Source organism: Trichomycterus rosablanca, chromosome 18 (assembly GCF_030014385.1).
Source record: "Trichomycterus rosablanca isolate fTriRos1 chromosome 18, fTriRos1.hap1, whole genome shotgun sequence".
Taxonomy (NCBI): Eukaryota; Metazoa; Chordata; class Actinopteri; order Siluriformes; family Trichomycteridae; genus Trichomycterus; species Trichomycterus rosablanca.
This window is the reverse complement of record NC_086005.1, coordinates 18,235,927-18,250,542: the sequence shown is the minus strand read 5'-3', so window position 1 is coordinate 18,250,542 and position 14,616 is coordinate 18,235,927. Positions and strand designations below refer to the sequence as shown.

General features: G+C 37.6%; 1 protein-coding gene across 1 annotated transcript in view; it reads right to left on the bottom strand.

Annotated features, from left to right (window-relative positions):
• Window positions 1-6,539, bottom strand: part of LOC134332826 (unconventional myosin-XVIIIb-like) — an 80,059-nt gene extending 73,520 nt beyond the window's left edge. The window contains exons 1-2 of the mRNA XM_063014654.1: window positions 6,453-6,539; window positions 4,015-4,142 (exon numbers count right to left, since the gene is read on the bottom strand). Coding sequence (XP_062870724.1) covers window positions 4,015-4,053 — 39 coding nt within the window. The 5' untranslated portion in view covers window positions 4,054-4,142; window positions 6,453-6,539. The remainder of the gene's footprint in view (window positions 1-4,014; window positions 4,143-6,452) is intronic.
• Window positions 6,540-14,616: the final 8,077 nt, after the last annotated feature.

Below are 14,616 nucleotides of genomic sequence, written 5' to 3'. Positions count from 1 at the left end.
GAGACAAAAAAATATACTTAATCTATTATAGAATGAGTCTGTAATATAGTAAAATGTGGTGAAAGGTGAAAGGGGTGTGCAGACTTTTCAGCTAGATCGTAAAATGAAATTAGGCATTTGTTAACGTTTTAGTGTTTAATACAAGGTGTATCTGACTGCTGTCCAGGGATAGAAGGTACTAGCTGGCCTGGTATGTAAATAAATTTGTCTCCAACAGGGATGAAAGTGTAAAGTGCAATAGGAGCCTCATCTTAAAAATGTCCACATATATTTAATACACATTATATGGCCCAATGTATGAATGTCACATTCATAACCTCTTGTTTAAAAGTCTCATTACAAAACCATGGACATTACTATAGAGTTGGTAAACTTACTGCTGCTATTAAAACCTTTAAACCTCTGAGAAAGCTTTGGAACAAACCAGCAGAGATAAATTTAGACAATGATTTCTATGTGGACCTCAAGGTAACTCAAGGCAACTGTTGCCACAAGGTTGTATGCACACAATTCTCTACAATGGTATTATATAAACTCTAGTTTATATAACACACACATTTACACCTAGAGCAATTTCAGTAACTCAATTTGACCTGTCTGCATGTCTTTGGACATACTTACATAACAGTGGGCATTTATCTGAACATACACCATGGTTCCAGTCAAAGTCCCAGCAGCGTTTAACAAACTCCAGAGCTTGTTTGTGGCTAGATGACAAGAAAGTCCTCCAAATAATATGTTTGCATGAGGTTGGCGTCTGATGACCCCAATATGCTAATGTTTTCTGTAACTTTCCAACAGTGCTTTTTAAGGATTTTTTGCCTCTCTACCATCCTCTATCTGCTGAGCAAAACACATTTTTTGCTTGTCCGTGGAGATTTGTCACAGTTCTTGTTGATTGTAATAATTTAATTATTGCCCCAACTGTAGTCATGGACATTATCAGGTGAGTAGCTATTTATATAGCCATTATGTAGTTTTACGCTTACTAGCCTCTAATTTGACACATAGTCACACATAGTGGGAGTCTAGTTAGGAACTAATGCTATTTTCTTTTTTATCCTTAATTCTTTGGCCTTTTATAAGTATGGCTAAAGTCATTGATGGTATACCCACAAAGTACATCTATATGGTAGGTGTAAATGGCCAATGGCCAGTAAATACAGTACAAGGTAAGTAACCCTTTTAAAATGGTTGGTTAATGTATATACATACAGTGGGGCCAAAAAGTATTTAGTCAGCCACTGATTGTGCAAGTTCTCCTACTTAGAAAGAGGAGAGAGGTCTGTAATTTTCATCATAGGTACACTTCAACTATGAGAGACAAAATGAGAAAAAAAATCCAGGAAATCACATTGTAGGATTTTTAAAGAATTTATTTGTAAATTATGGTGGAAAATAAGTATTTGGTCAATAACAAACAAGCAAGATTTCTGGCTCTCACAGACCTGTAACTTCTTCTTTAAGAAGCTCTTCTGTCCTCCACTCATTACCTGTATTAATGGCACCGGTTTGACATCGTTATCTGTATAAAAGACACCTGTCCACAGCCTCAAACAGTCAACCATGGCCAAGACCAAAGAGCTGTCGAAGGACACCAGGAAGAAAATTGTAGACCTGCACCAGGCTGGGAAGAGTAAATCTACAATAGGCAAGCAGGTTGGTGTGAATAAATCAACTGTGGGAGCAATTGTAAGAAAATGGAAGACATACAAGACTATTGATAATCTCCCTCGATCCCGTGGGGTCAAAATGATGAGAACGGTGAGCAAAATACTCCAGAACTACACGGAGGGACCTGATGAATGAAATGCAGATAGCTGGGGCCAAAGTAACAAGGCTACCATCAGTAACACACTACGCCGAGAGGGACTCAAATCCTGCAGTGCCAGGCGTGTCCCCCTGCTTAAGCCAGTACATGTCCAGGCCCGTCTGATGTTTGCCAGAGAGCTTATGGATGATCCAGAAGAGGATTGGGAGAATATCATGTGGTCAGATGAAACCAAAATGGAACTTTTTGGTAAAAACTCAACTCGTCGTGTTTGGAGGAAGAAGAATGCTGAGTTGCATCCCAAGAACACCATACCTACTGTGAAGCATGGGGGTGGAAACATCATGCTTTGGGGCTGTTTTTCTGCAAAGAGGACAGGACGACTGATCCGTGTTAAGGGAAGAATGAACGGGGCCATGTATCGTGAGATTTTAAGCCAAAACCTCCTTCCATCAGTGAGAGCATTGAAGATGGAACGTGGCTGGGTCTTCCAGCATGACAATGATCCCAAACACACCGCTCGGGCAACGAAGGAGTGGCTCCGTAAAAAGCATTTCAAGGTCCTGGAGTGGGCTAGCCAGTCTCCAGACCTCAACCCCATAGAAAATTTGTGGAGTCCGTGTTGCCCAGCGACAGCCCCAAAACATCACTGCTCTAGAGGAGATCTGCATTGAGGAATGGGCCAAAATACCAGCTACAGTGTGTGCAAACCTGGTGAAGACTTACAGGAAACGTTTGACCTCTGTCATTGCCAACAAAGGTTATGTTACAAAGTATTGAGTTGAACTTTTGTTATTGACCAAATACTTATTTTCCACCATAATTTACAAATAAATTCTTTAAAAATCCTACAATGTGATTTCCTGGATTTTTTTTTCCCTCATTTTGTCTCTCATAGTTGAAGTGTACCTATGATGAAAATTACAGACCTCTCTCATCTTTCTAAGTAGGAGAACTTGCACAATCAGTGGCTGACTAAATACTTTTTGGCCCCACTGTATGTACACTTATTGAGCTCTTTATTAGGTTCACCTATTTGTATGTACAGCTAATGATAAGTTTACACGTAGCATAAAGGTGAATACTGACTGTAGCCTATATGTTGCTCTGTACACATTGTTAGCCCCCTGTATCCCTGTATATAGTTATTAAAAGGGCCCTAGATGTTATTTGGGTGGTGGACCATTTTCTGCACTGCAGTGACATATGTGGTAATAATAGGTTAGAGTGTTTTGTACATGTATGTATGTAGCAGAGTTAGTGGAACTTTAAAACTTAATTCCGGATAGAGAATATTGCTCCAACTAAAATATAAAGCGTCCTGTGATCATAAAGTGTCAGATAAAAGGAAAATTAAAACACAGCTATGGTCTTCAACTGAACACCTACAACGAGTGCTAACAGGATACGTTTTCCCAGTGAAAAAGGCATCAAGTTTAAACAGTATCTAAAATTTAAAAAAAACCACTGCTGCACCTGATATTCCTTCATCAGAACAACAAAACCTACCATCATTAACATGTTAGTCTCATTGCAGTGCTGATAATGGTCCACAACCCAAACATCATCTGGTCAGTGGGGGTCCCTTTTGATTATTGTTAGTGTACAGAGGCGTAACAATATGTCGTAAGCAACACATGGGCTACAGTCAACATGCATCTGTATGGTTGGTGTAACCCAATAGGTACTACTACAACTTTGTTAGATTATGAAAGCTACACTAGATAAGCATACATCCATATAATTTCCAAAGACAAACACTGGCATTAAAATGAGTCATCATAAATTGCTTAATAACTTTGCACTCTTGTTGGATGGTACCTTGTCAGGTCAGTTTGTCAACCCTCTATTCTGCTGTAGCTGCTCTGGTTAATGTTGTTGTTATTGTAAACTGAAACTTTTAAGACTAACAAGCTCAGAGGTAAGAGTTGCAGCACACAAAGCACAAAATGGTCTATTTAGCTGCAACACTCACAATCTACTTAATGCAGTCTGACTAATAAGTGAAAATGCATTCTTAGTAGTAAGTAGTAGTAGAAATACAATGAGGTCAGTTGTTCACTTGGTTCAAAGAGAAGAAATTATGCCCCCCTCACCCTTTCGTGTTTTAGCCTGGTAATGTTCACATTGACTGTTGTGTTGGTTAATCAAATTTTTTGCCATGAAGTTTATTTCTTGTTTACTTTTAGTGGTATTAGTCATGCAAAGCTTTAGGCAACATGCAGGATAAAGCAATGCTGCACCTTTTGCTCCCAAAGTTTTAAGCGTGAGGACAGTGCCATTGTGGAGTTGTGGTGCGCACACACACGTCAGGAGGTATGCTGGTTTGATGTGGTGAGGAGTGAAGGTGAACAGTGACAGTGTGGACCTGCTGACAGAGAAAGATACAGTATTTTTTTTTAAACTAACTTTATTACTTATCTAAGTGTCAGTATTTGTTTAATCAAGTTTAATGCAGAAAACAGTGAACAGTAAGTTGAAAACAGATGTCCTAATCAATCTGTTCTGCAATTCGTTTGGTTTCTCTTTCTGTACACAAGATTCTATACATATGAATAATGTAACAGTCAGTAACATTGCCTTATATAGGTTTCTAGGCTTTAAGACAGTGATGTCTGATTAATCATAAAGGTACTCGAGTTCTGGTCAAACAAATATTCACAGGCATTCATTTCTACTTTTATTTACCCAAACGTCAGCCAGTATACAGATGCCATAAGTAGAAAATAAGTACATTTTATTATTCAGTGGCTTGTAGAAACTTAATCTGTTGCATGAACAAATTTTAACCAAGCTCACATTTGCCTTATAGAATTATCTTGTATAAAGAAGATTGCTGAATAACTTTTAGGTACCTAGAGGTGGTTGTCTGTCCAACAGTCTACCATCTGTGCTTAAGACTTTTGAAACAAATTTTTTTTTTTTGCTTACTTACCTCTCTGGCCAAGGCGCTAGGTTTAATGATGTGTCTAGCATCTTCCATTGTACAACTTTTGAGGCCAATGTGGTTCAACTCAAAACTCATATTGTTTTATACCCTTGCACTGATCTATGCCTTGCCACAATTTGACAGAGATCCACAAAGTGTTTCTTTGACTTGTTGGTTTGTTTTCTTTGTCCTGACAAAGCGTTGTAAATGGCTGGACCCTATAAACCTATGTGTAGGTTTTTTTGTCTCTAAAAGTACAAGTGACTATTCAGTTATACACACATTGCAAATTAAATTACAACAAACAGGATGCAAATTACCACAATTTGAAGTGCCACAGCAAAGGTTCTTATTACTTTTGTGAATAAGTTTGATTGCTTAAGAATGACCAGAATTCATTCAGTACATTTAGAACAGCATCACATGCTGTATGTATAGGTTATGATCTATGGACAAATGGGCTATATCTGAACAGATACTCTCATTAGTATTATATTAAGATGTTTAAGATTTCACTGCCAGCTATGAGAATGCAATAAAACAAGAACTTGAAGAGGGCTGTACATGTAAGGCATTTCAAAAATACTGATAAGCTAAAACACATTTGTAGGGAAAATTCCAAATTTCATCCTTAACAGCACCTAAAAGAAATGTTTGGTGGAGATGAGTGCTTCTAAAGGTGTATCTACAACATGTTTACTTACTTTTTCTGCTAGCTCAATGACAGACATAAACAGTACTGCTTGTGCTCCTAGATCTTTAATTAGAATGTTTGTGTCTATAAATGTGACTTACTTTTTCTATAAGTTACTTACTAAATGTCTTTTAATTATCAACAGTTGCAATAATACACCAAAACATTATGCACATTCATTTATTAATAGTAATTGAACTCATTTAAATGTTAATTCTTACAAAAAAAAAATAATAGAAAAAGAAAAAAAGAAGAAATAAGAAATAATTCTTGTTTTTCTTTGTTAAAGTTTGTCTTATTTTACAAACTTTTCCAGAAATGGAGTATGTATCTTGTATTCAGGAATTTCGTATTTAGTCTTATGACTGGTAATAGACTATTTGTTCTTTTTATATGAGCACGGTAATTACTTGCAAGGCATGAGCCATGAGCTTCATTTTAGAAATCTGTGTCATTGTGAAATGATGACCTGCTCTGTAATAGCGTTTAAAGAGCAACTGTCACCTTTGTCATTTCTTGATTTCAAAAATGGACATGTACTGCCGGAGCAGCTATTTACTTACTAATTAAAAAAAAAAAAAAAAATTACTCTGCCTGATACAGACACAATTATTTCAATGTTCCACTTTTCAATGATTTCACTTTTCCACTTTGTCCACTTGACAATTCTCTTTTAAGTCATAAAACTTTTAAGTTAGAGTAACTATAACAGTGAAAGAGGTATCAGATTATTACCTGGTTATAATCTGGTGTTAGCAATTTGTTGCTGGAATCAACCATGAGACTTAAAATCAGACAACATAAAAAAGTGCAGTATGTGAAACTCAATCTGTTCGGCTACTATTAGATTTCAGCTTGAGTCAGCTCCTACAAAATGCTACTTTAATGTTACACAACTTTAAATTCACCTTATAAACTGTAATGCAGTCGTTGTTTTCTTAATCCAAAAAACAAACCAAATTACAGAAATTGTAGCTCACTGTCAGGCTCAGTTTAAAAGGTCACTGAAAAAAGTCAAACTAGAAAGGTTTGGCTTGAATGAAAACCAAGAAACCTACCTTGTGTTGGCTTGCTTTGAAGAACAAAAGTGCAGTTAAAGTGGTTTGTTAAAATCTGAACACTTTAAGGCCTAGCACAACATACAGAGTCCCACTGTCAAGTCACAACGAGGCACAGCCAGTCTGAAATAAAGTGGTACAGCCATCACACATTCAGATAAGCATAGCAGCTGCATTAACACAAGACCCTGCTATAAATATCCGTCTACGAGTGTGGTGGGGGTCAACAACCTGTTTAGGAAAGTTTATGGGGGTAGCAGAAACACTTAGATATTACAAAATCAGTGGCCAAACTGTGAGATTTGGATATTTAATATTATACTTTTTGTGTGTTGCCAATGTCTTCATAATAATTAGTTCTGCCAGTAAGAAAAATATAGTCTCTTAGAAAAGAACACAGCCTAAAACTGTGACAGACAAACTCGGCTGTAAAAAACTGGGTTAGGGAGGAGCATCAAAGAGAGTAGGTGGGGGAGGGAGTGGTAGACAAGAGTTACTGATTAAAGAAAACAGAAGAGTTTACTTCTGTTAACAACATCCTAACAACATTAGGAAACTTTGAGAAAAAAAAACAACTGTGTAAATTTACAAAATGTGATCTGACTTTTTTGTAGGTCGGCCTACAATAATCACTTAACTGTACTTTTTAAAATAAAGATTACGTTTTTATACCACTTAACTTTTTTTTTTAAACAATCCAAATAGATATAATTACATTCTTACCCATCAATCATCACTTAATCACCCACAATTAAATAAAAAATAGATATACTTAGTGGTGTATAAAGGCTGACAACTTACAACCCCAAATCAGAAAAAGTTGGGACAGTATGAAAAATGCAAATGAAATAAAAATGCAGTGTTCCTTACATTTACTTTGACTTTTATCTGATTGCAGACAGTTTGAACCTAAGATATTCCATGTTTTGTCTGGTTAATTTCATTTCATTTGTTAATATACCTCCATTCCTGCATTTCAGGCCTGCAACACATTTCAAAAAAAGTTGGGCTGGGGGCAATTTAGGGCTAGTAATAAGGTGAAAAAACTAAATAATGATGTGATTCCAAATAGGTGATGTCAACAGGTGATTGTAATCATGGCTTGGTACAAAAGCAGCATTCAATAAAGGCTGAGTCTTTGTTGAGCAAAGATGATCAGAGGATCTCCAGTTTGTGAAAGATGTGTGAGAAAATTATTAAAATGTTAAAAAAACTTTGTACCTCAAAGAAAGATTGGAGGAAATTTGCATATTTCTCCCTCTACAGTGCATAACATGATTAAACGATTCAAGGGATCTGGGGGGGGTTTCAGTGCGTAAAGGCCAAGGGCGCAAGCTTAAGATGAACACCCATGATTTTCAACCCCTCAGATGGCACTGCATCAAGAATCGCCACTCAACAATAGCTAATATAATCACATGGGCAAGGGATTACTTTGGCAAACCTTTGTCAACACTACAATATGGAGTTACATGCACAAATGCCACTTAAAACTTTACTGTGCAAAAAAGAAGCCTTATGTTAACCATGTCCAGGAGTGGAGTCGACTTCTCTTGGCTCGGAAGCATCGAAGATGGACCATTACACAGTGGAAATGTGTATTGTGGTCAAATGAATCAGCATTCCAGGTCTTTTTTGGAAAAAAAATGGACGCCGTGTGCTCCGGACCAAAGACAAAAAGGACCATCCAGACTGTTATCAGCAAGTCCAAAAGCCAGGGTCTGTCATGGTATGGGGCTGTGTCAGTGCCCTTGGCAAAGGTAATTTACATGTCTGTGATGGCAGCATTAATGCAGAAAAGTACTGTACATTGAGATATGAGAAACATATGCTGCCTTCAAGACATTATCTTTTCCAGGGACGTCCATGCATTTTTCAACAAGACGATGCAAAACCACATGCTGCACACATTACAAAGGCATGGCTGCGGAAGAGGGTACGAATACTGAACTGGCCTGCCCTGCAGTCCTGACTTGTCCCCAATAGAGAATGTGTGGAGAACAAAAAATGAGACAACGACCCCGTACTGTTGCACATCTTAAGAAGTGTTTGCAGGAAGAATGGGACAAAATAAAAAAGCTGAAACACTAAATTGCAACATCACAAGGTGGTAAATGCTTTACTGTCCCAACTTTTTTTGGAATGTGTTACAGGCCTGAAATGCAGGAATGGATGTTTATTAATAAATGAAATGAAGTTGACCAGACAAAATGTGAAATATTTCAAGTTCATCCTGTCTGCAATCAAATAAAAGTCAAAGTAAATGTAAGGAACACTGCATTGAAATCAACTTTGCAGGGTTGTACATTGTATTGTCAGGACAAAAAAAAAGTCATTAAGTTCTGGGAACTTTTTGTGGATCTTTGAGATCAAATTGTAGCAAGGAATAGATCTGGGCAAATACACTGTATAATACAGTATCTAAGGCTCTAACTAGCTTTAAATGGAAGAAGCATGGCACAACTTGGCCAAATTGGGCATCCCGGCAAAAAGGATCTTGGTCAGGAAGATCAGAAAGAACCCAACAGTCACATTAAAAGAGCTCCTCTTGGAAAGAGATGGAAATACAACAATCTCTCCAGCACTCCATAAATCAGGCCTTTATGGCAGAGTGGCAATTTAATGTCTTAATTTACACACTTTGGTTACATTCATGACAGAACAGATAATCACTGGTTAAACAAGATTCATCAGTTCACAAGTTTAAATGTCAAGCACAGTCATGGACAATTTTGTATTCCCAGTTCACCTTAGTTGCTTTTGGACTGTGGGAGGAAACCAGAGCTCCCGGAGAAAACCCACGCAGACACAGGGAGATCATGCAAACTCCACACAGAAAGGACCCAGACCTCTCCACCTGGTCATCGAACCCAGGACCTTCTTGCTGTAAGGTGACAGTGCTACCCACCAAGCCACCCTTATGGCAGAGTGGCAAAAAGACATTGTTGAGAAAATGTATCAGACAGCTCACTTAAAACCCATTAAAACATCTGTGAAAAAACCTGAAGATGGCTGTTCATAGACACTTACCATTTGATCTGATGGAACCTGAGAGGATCCGTCATAAAGAATGTGATAAATTAACATCCAAATACAAAATAATGTTTAAACACAGGTGGGCCAGGACGACTTGCAGCTGTAATTGATGCCAAAGTGGGTCAAAATACCTTCGAAAGATATTTTAGTGTTTTGTTTTTTTTTGTGGATTTTTTTTTTTTTTTTTTTTTTTTTTTTTTTTATATATACAGGTGCTGGTCATAAAATTAGAATATCATGAAAAAGTTGATTTATTTCAGTAATTCCATTCAAAAAGTGAAACTTGTATATTATATTCATTCATTACACACAGACTGATATATTTCAAATGTTTATTTCTTTTAATGTTGATGATTATAACGGACAACTAATGAAAACCCCAAATTCAGTATCTCAGAAAATTAGAATATTACTTAAGACCAATACAAAAAAAGGATTTTTAGAAATGTTGGCCAACTGAAAAGTATGAACATGAAAAGTATGAGCATGTACAGCACTCAATACTTAGTTGGGGCTCCTTTTGCCTGGATTACTGCAGCAATGCGGCATGGCATGGAGTCAATCAGTCTGTGGCACTGCTCAGGTGTTATGAGAGCCCAGGTTGCTCTGATAGTGGCCTTCAGCTCTTCTGAATTGTTGGGTCTGGCGTATCACATCTTCCTCTTCACAATACCCCATAAATTTTCTATGGGGTTAAGGTCAGGCGAGTTTGCTGGCCAATTAAGAACAGGGATACCATGGTCCTTAAACCAGGTACTGGTAGCTTTGGCACTGTGTGCAGGTGCCAAGTCCTGTTGGAAAATGAAATCAGCATTTCCATAAAGTTGGTCAGCAGCAGGAAGCATGAAGTGCTCTAAAACTTCCTGGTAGATGGCTGCATTGACCTTGGACCTCAGAAAACAGAGTGGACCAACACCAGCAGATGACATGGCACTCCAAACCATCACTGACTGTGGAAACTTTACACTGGTCCTCAAGCAACGTGGATTCTGTGCCTCTCCTCTCTTCCTCCAGACTCTGGGACCATGATTTCCAAAGGTAATGCAAAATTTACTTTCATCAGAGAACATAACTTTGGACCACTCAGCAGTCCTTTTTGTCTTTAGCCCAGGCGAGACGCTTCTGACGCTGTCTCTTGTTCAAGAGTGGCTTGACACAAGGAATGCGACAGCTGAAACCCATGTCTTGCATACGTCTGTGCGTGGTGGTTCTTGAAGCACTGACTCCAGCTGCAGTCCACTCTTTGTGAATCTCCCCCACATTTTTGAATGGGTTTTGTTTCACAGTCCTCTCCAGGGTGCGGATATCCCTATTGCTTGTACACTTTTTTCTACCACATCTTTTCCTTCCCTTCGCCTCTCTATTAATGTGCTTGGACACAGAGCTCTGTGAACAGCCAGCCTCTTTAGCAATGACCTTTTGTGTCTTGCCCTCCTTGTGCAAGGTGTCAATGGTTGTCTTTTGGACAACTGTCAAGTCAGCAGTCTTCCCCATGATTGTGTAGCCTACAGAACTAGACTGAGAGACCATTTAAAGGCCTTTGCAGGAGTTTCGAGTTAATTAGCTGATTAGAGTGTGGCACCAGCGGTCTTCAATATTGTACCTTGTCACAATATTCTAATTTTCTGAGATACTGAATTTGGGGTTTTCATTAGTTGTCAGTTATAATCATTAACATTAAAAGAAATAAACATTTGAAATATATCAGTCTGTGTGTAATGAATGAATATAATATACAAGTTTCCCTTTTTGAATGGAATTACTGAAATAAATCAACTTTTTCATGATATTCTAATTTTATGACCAGCACCAGTATATTTTATTCATGCATTTTCTCCCCTTTTTCTCCCTTTTAGCGCGTCCAATTGCCCGATTGCGTCATGCTTCCTCTCCACTAATGCCGATCCCTGCTCTGATTGAGGAGAACAAAGCTAACCCACGCCCCCTCCGACACGTGGGCAGCATGCCATATGCATCTTATCACCTACACTCTGACGAGTGCAATGCAGCTCAGCACTGTGTGCGGAGAGACACACCCTGAGAGCACTCTTTTCTCATCTCTGTGCAGGCACCATCTATCAGCCAGCAGAGGTCGTAATGAGCAGCGTGGATTTTATTTTTAACTCATTGATTTACACTTGAAGTGCAAAATGTCAAGGGGTTTGACTTTATGCTGACAGGTGTAAAAAGTCATATTCTTTAAACTTTGTGGCAATGGTTTGGGGAAGGACCCTTTTCTGTTTTAGCACAACTGTGCATCAGTAATTAAAGTGAGGTGTGGAGAAACATAAGTAGCCTGTACAGAAGCCACTGGAAGTGAAACATTTGGAGTTAATTAAAATGTTGATTATAAAATGGATAGTTCCGGTCCTAAAATCTGATTGGCTGAGCCGCGTTCGAAGCCGTTGTAAAATCCCCGATAAACGCACACCTATGACCGCCTCACATCATTCCATATTAATACGCCACTGAATAGAAAAAATTCATGTTATTTTCACCCTCATGTTGCCTAGCAACACTGTTAATCGAACTATTTTGCGTCGCGGAAGAATGCTTTATTGTAAGTTTATACACAATAAATACATTTATGAATTAAACATTGTTGTATTTATTATATTTTATGTTGACCGCCGTTTTATAAAAGCAATAAGCCACTTGAGACCGTGCATTACTGTTATGATTTTAGCACGGGGAAAGAAGTTTTAGGCACTCCGCTTCGCGTCGTGCCAAAAACGTCATCCCCGTGCTAAAATCACAGTAATGCACGGCCTCTCGTGGCTTATTGCTTTATTAAGAGCCAGGTCTTCTCATCTAGTCAATGCTGGATCCCTGAAACTGGTAGAACTATCTTTGCTACAATAACTTTTCTTGCAGCTGCTGATCAGACTTGTACAATCAATCAGAGGAATTTCAGATTATCCTGAGCATGCATGAACAGCCCTTTTCAGTCATGTCATTGTGCTGGTGTGTACTGACTTTTTTCCTTTCCAACATGCACATTTTTGCAGACCGACTATTGCTCATTAGTCCACAGCGCATTGTAAAATATTCAAGTGGACTGTGTAAACTTAAGATGTGACCATTTTTGTTGGCACAACCCTTGTTTTTCCTGTTCTCATTCAGTCAGTATTGGTCATTAAGCTCATGGTGTGTTTTACTTATGTCTCCCCATTGTTATGCAGAAGGTTTTTGTATATTTTTATGACTTGGATAAAGATCAAAAAACACATTTATATCTCTAGATATCTAATTTAAAGTTATATCAAATGTTTAATATAAAAAAGTGAATAAGAAACCAATGTAATAATTCCTTTTTAGGAGGCTGGGACAGTGGTACAGTGGTCTATAACAAAAGGCATTTACTGAATTACAATGGAAAAAATATGAAGTGAGTCACAGATACAATGCCATCATAGTACACCATTCTTGGTTCTGAATCATTTAAAATACTATTGTCAAGGCTGTTGTAACATTAGCTTTACAAATTATATGACTTCACAGTAAAAAACAAACAAACACAAAACACATTTTTTTTAAAATTTCAGAACTGTTTTTAATAGGCAGTCCAACACATTTCTAGCATCTCTGGGAAAAAAATAATCATTGAATATCTTCAATAATAATAATCATCTTAATTTCAACGGTTTAAACCTTAAGACAGTAGTATTTGCGTTCGTCTGTGGCACAAGAAAACAAAACAAAAAAATTGTGGTGACTGTAAACCGGAACTTTTTTTACAGCTCCGTGCTCTAGCAAAACCCACCACATACATAGACTTTTAGCATAGAGGGGCTAGCTCCCCAACCAGACAATAAATATGAAAGCGAGCAAGAGAAACCTGCATAAAACAATAATAATTTGTATCTTGTAGATACACTATCTAAACTTATGTGCAAGATCTGAGCTGATTCTTCACCACAAATATTTTAAACTCACATTAAACCCATTCCCCTCCCAATGTTTGTTTTGATATTTCTTAACTTTTAAATAAACCTAAATCATTTATCATTTCATATACACATATATTTAGTTTTCCTATTTATTGTCCACTTGTTTGTCATGTTAATACCTGTATTTGCCAGACAAACTTACCTCTACGCAACAGACACAGAAGCAACATTGAAATAATGAACAAAAAGCTAAAATAAAATACAATATAAAAGCCCTGAATATTTTGTATTAGTGGAGGTGCTTCATCTTTGAAATCTACTAAGTGAGAAAAAGAAATATTCTTCAAAGGTACCAGTAAATGCTGGTTGCTTGGTGGTAATTTGTGTCTCAGTCCACTGGCTTGTCTACAACTGGTTACAATTTTGTACCTTTTCTTAAACTCACTTACATTCACCTCTAAAAACGTACCAATTTTGGCCTCAAGGGTGAATGTAGACAGCTAAATTTGGTCAGTAAGAGCTGCATGGTAAAACAGCTCTTGATTTAGGTAATTTGGCACGTTTTTCTTTACTAGAGACTGGTGGTTTAAAGTTAAGATTCTTAAAGGTGCTGCAAATTACATTTCTCTTCTTTAAGGATGGCACCTCTCTGCTATAAAAATGTAACCCCAAAATTATTTTGCAAAACTTAGGATCATATGCAAACAAACTTCTTTCAAAATACACTGACAAAAACACTTAAAATAACTGCATGGAGAAACCTTAAATATACAAACAAAATAGCTAAATTCACTTTTCAAAACTGCCATTTGCTGTGCTTTTTTTAGCCAGTCAAAACGCACATCTCAAAAAATTCCATAGAAATCTGCATTGTCACATTCAAAACAATATAAAATTTCAAACTATACTGAAATTACACCAAAAGACTTAAGGTAGTCTCCACCCCCCACCCCCATTGCAGAAGTAGCTCATCTTTTACAAAGATCTGTGAATTTATCCACTTGGAGTAGGACACTAATGCACATCCGTACTTCTGTTAACAGTCTGCCTGCCTGCAGATAAATGATGACAACACTGAGACATGCAGGTCTTCTCACACAGTGGTTGCTGTAGTGAGACGTAGATGGGTACTCCATGCACCTTGATATAAGAGTAGACAGTCTTTCACACTTATTTCTCTCATTCTAAGGTATGCAGGGTGAGTCAAAGGCAGTCTATCCAAATTCACCCTGTCTTGC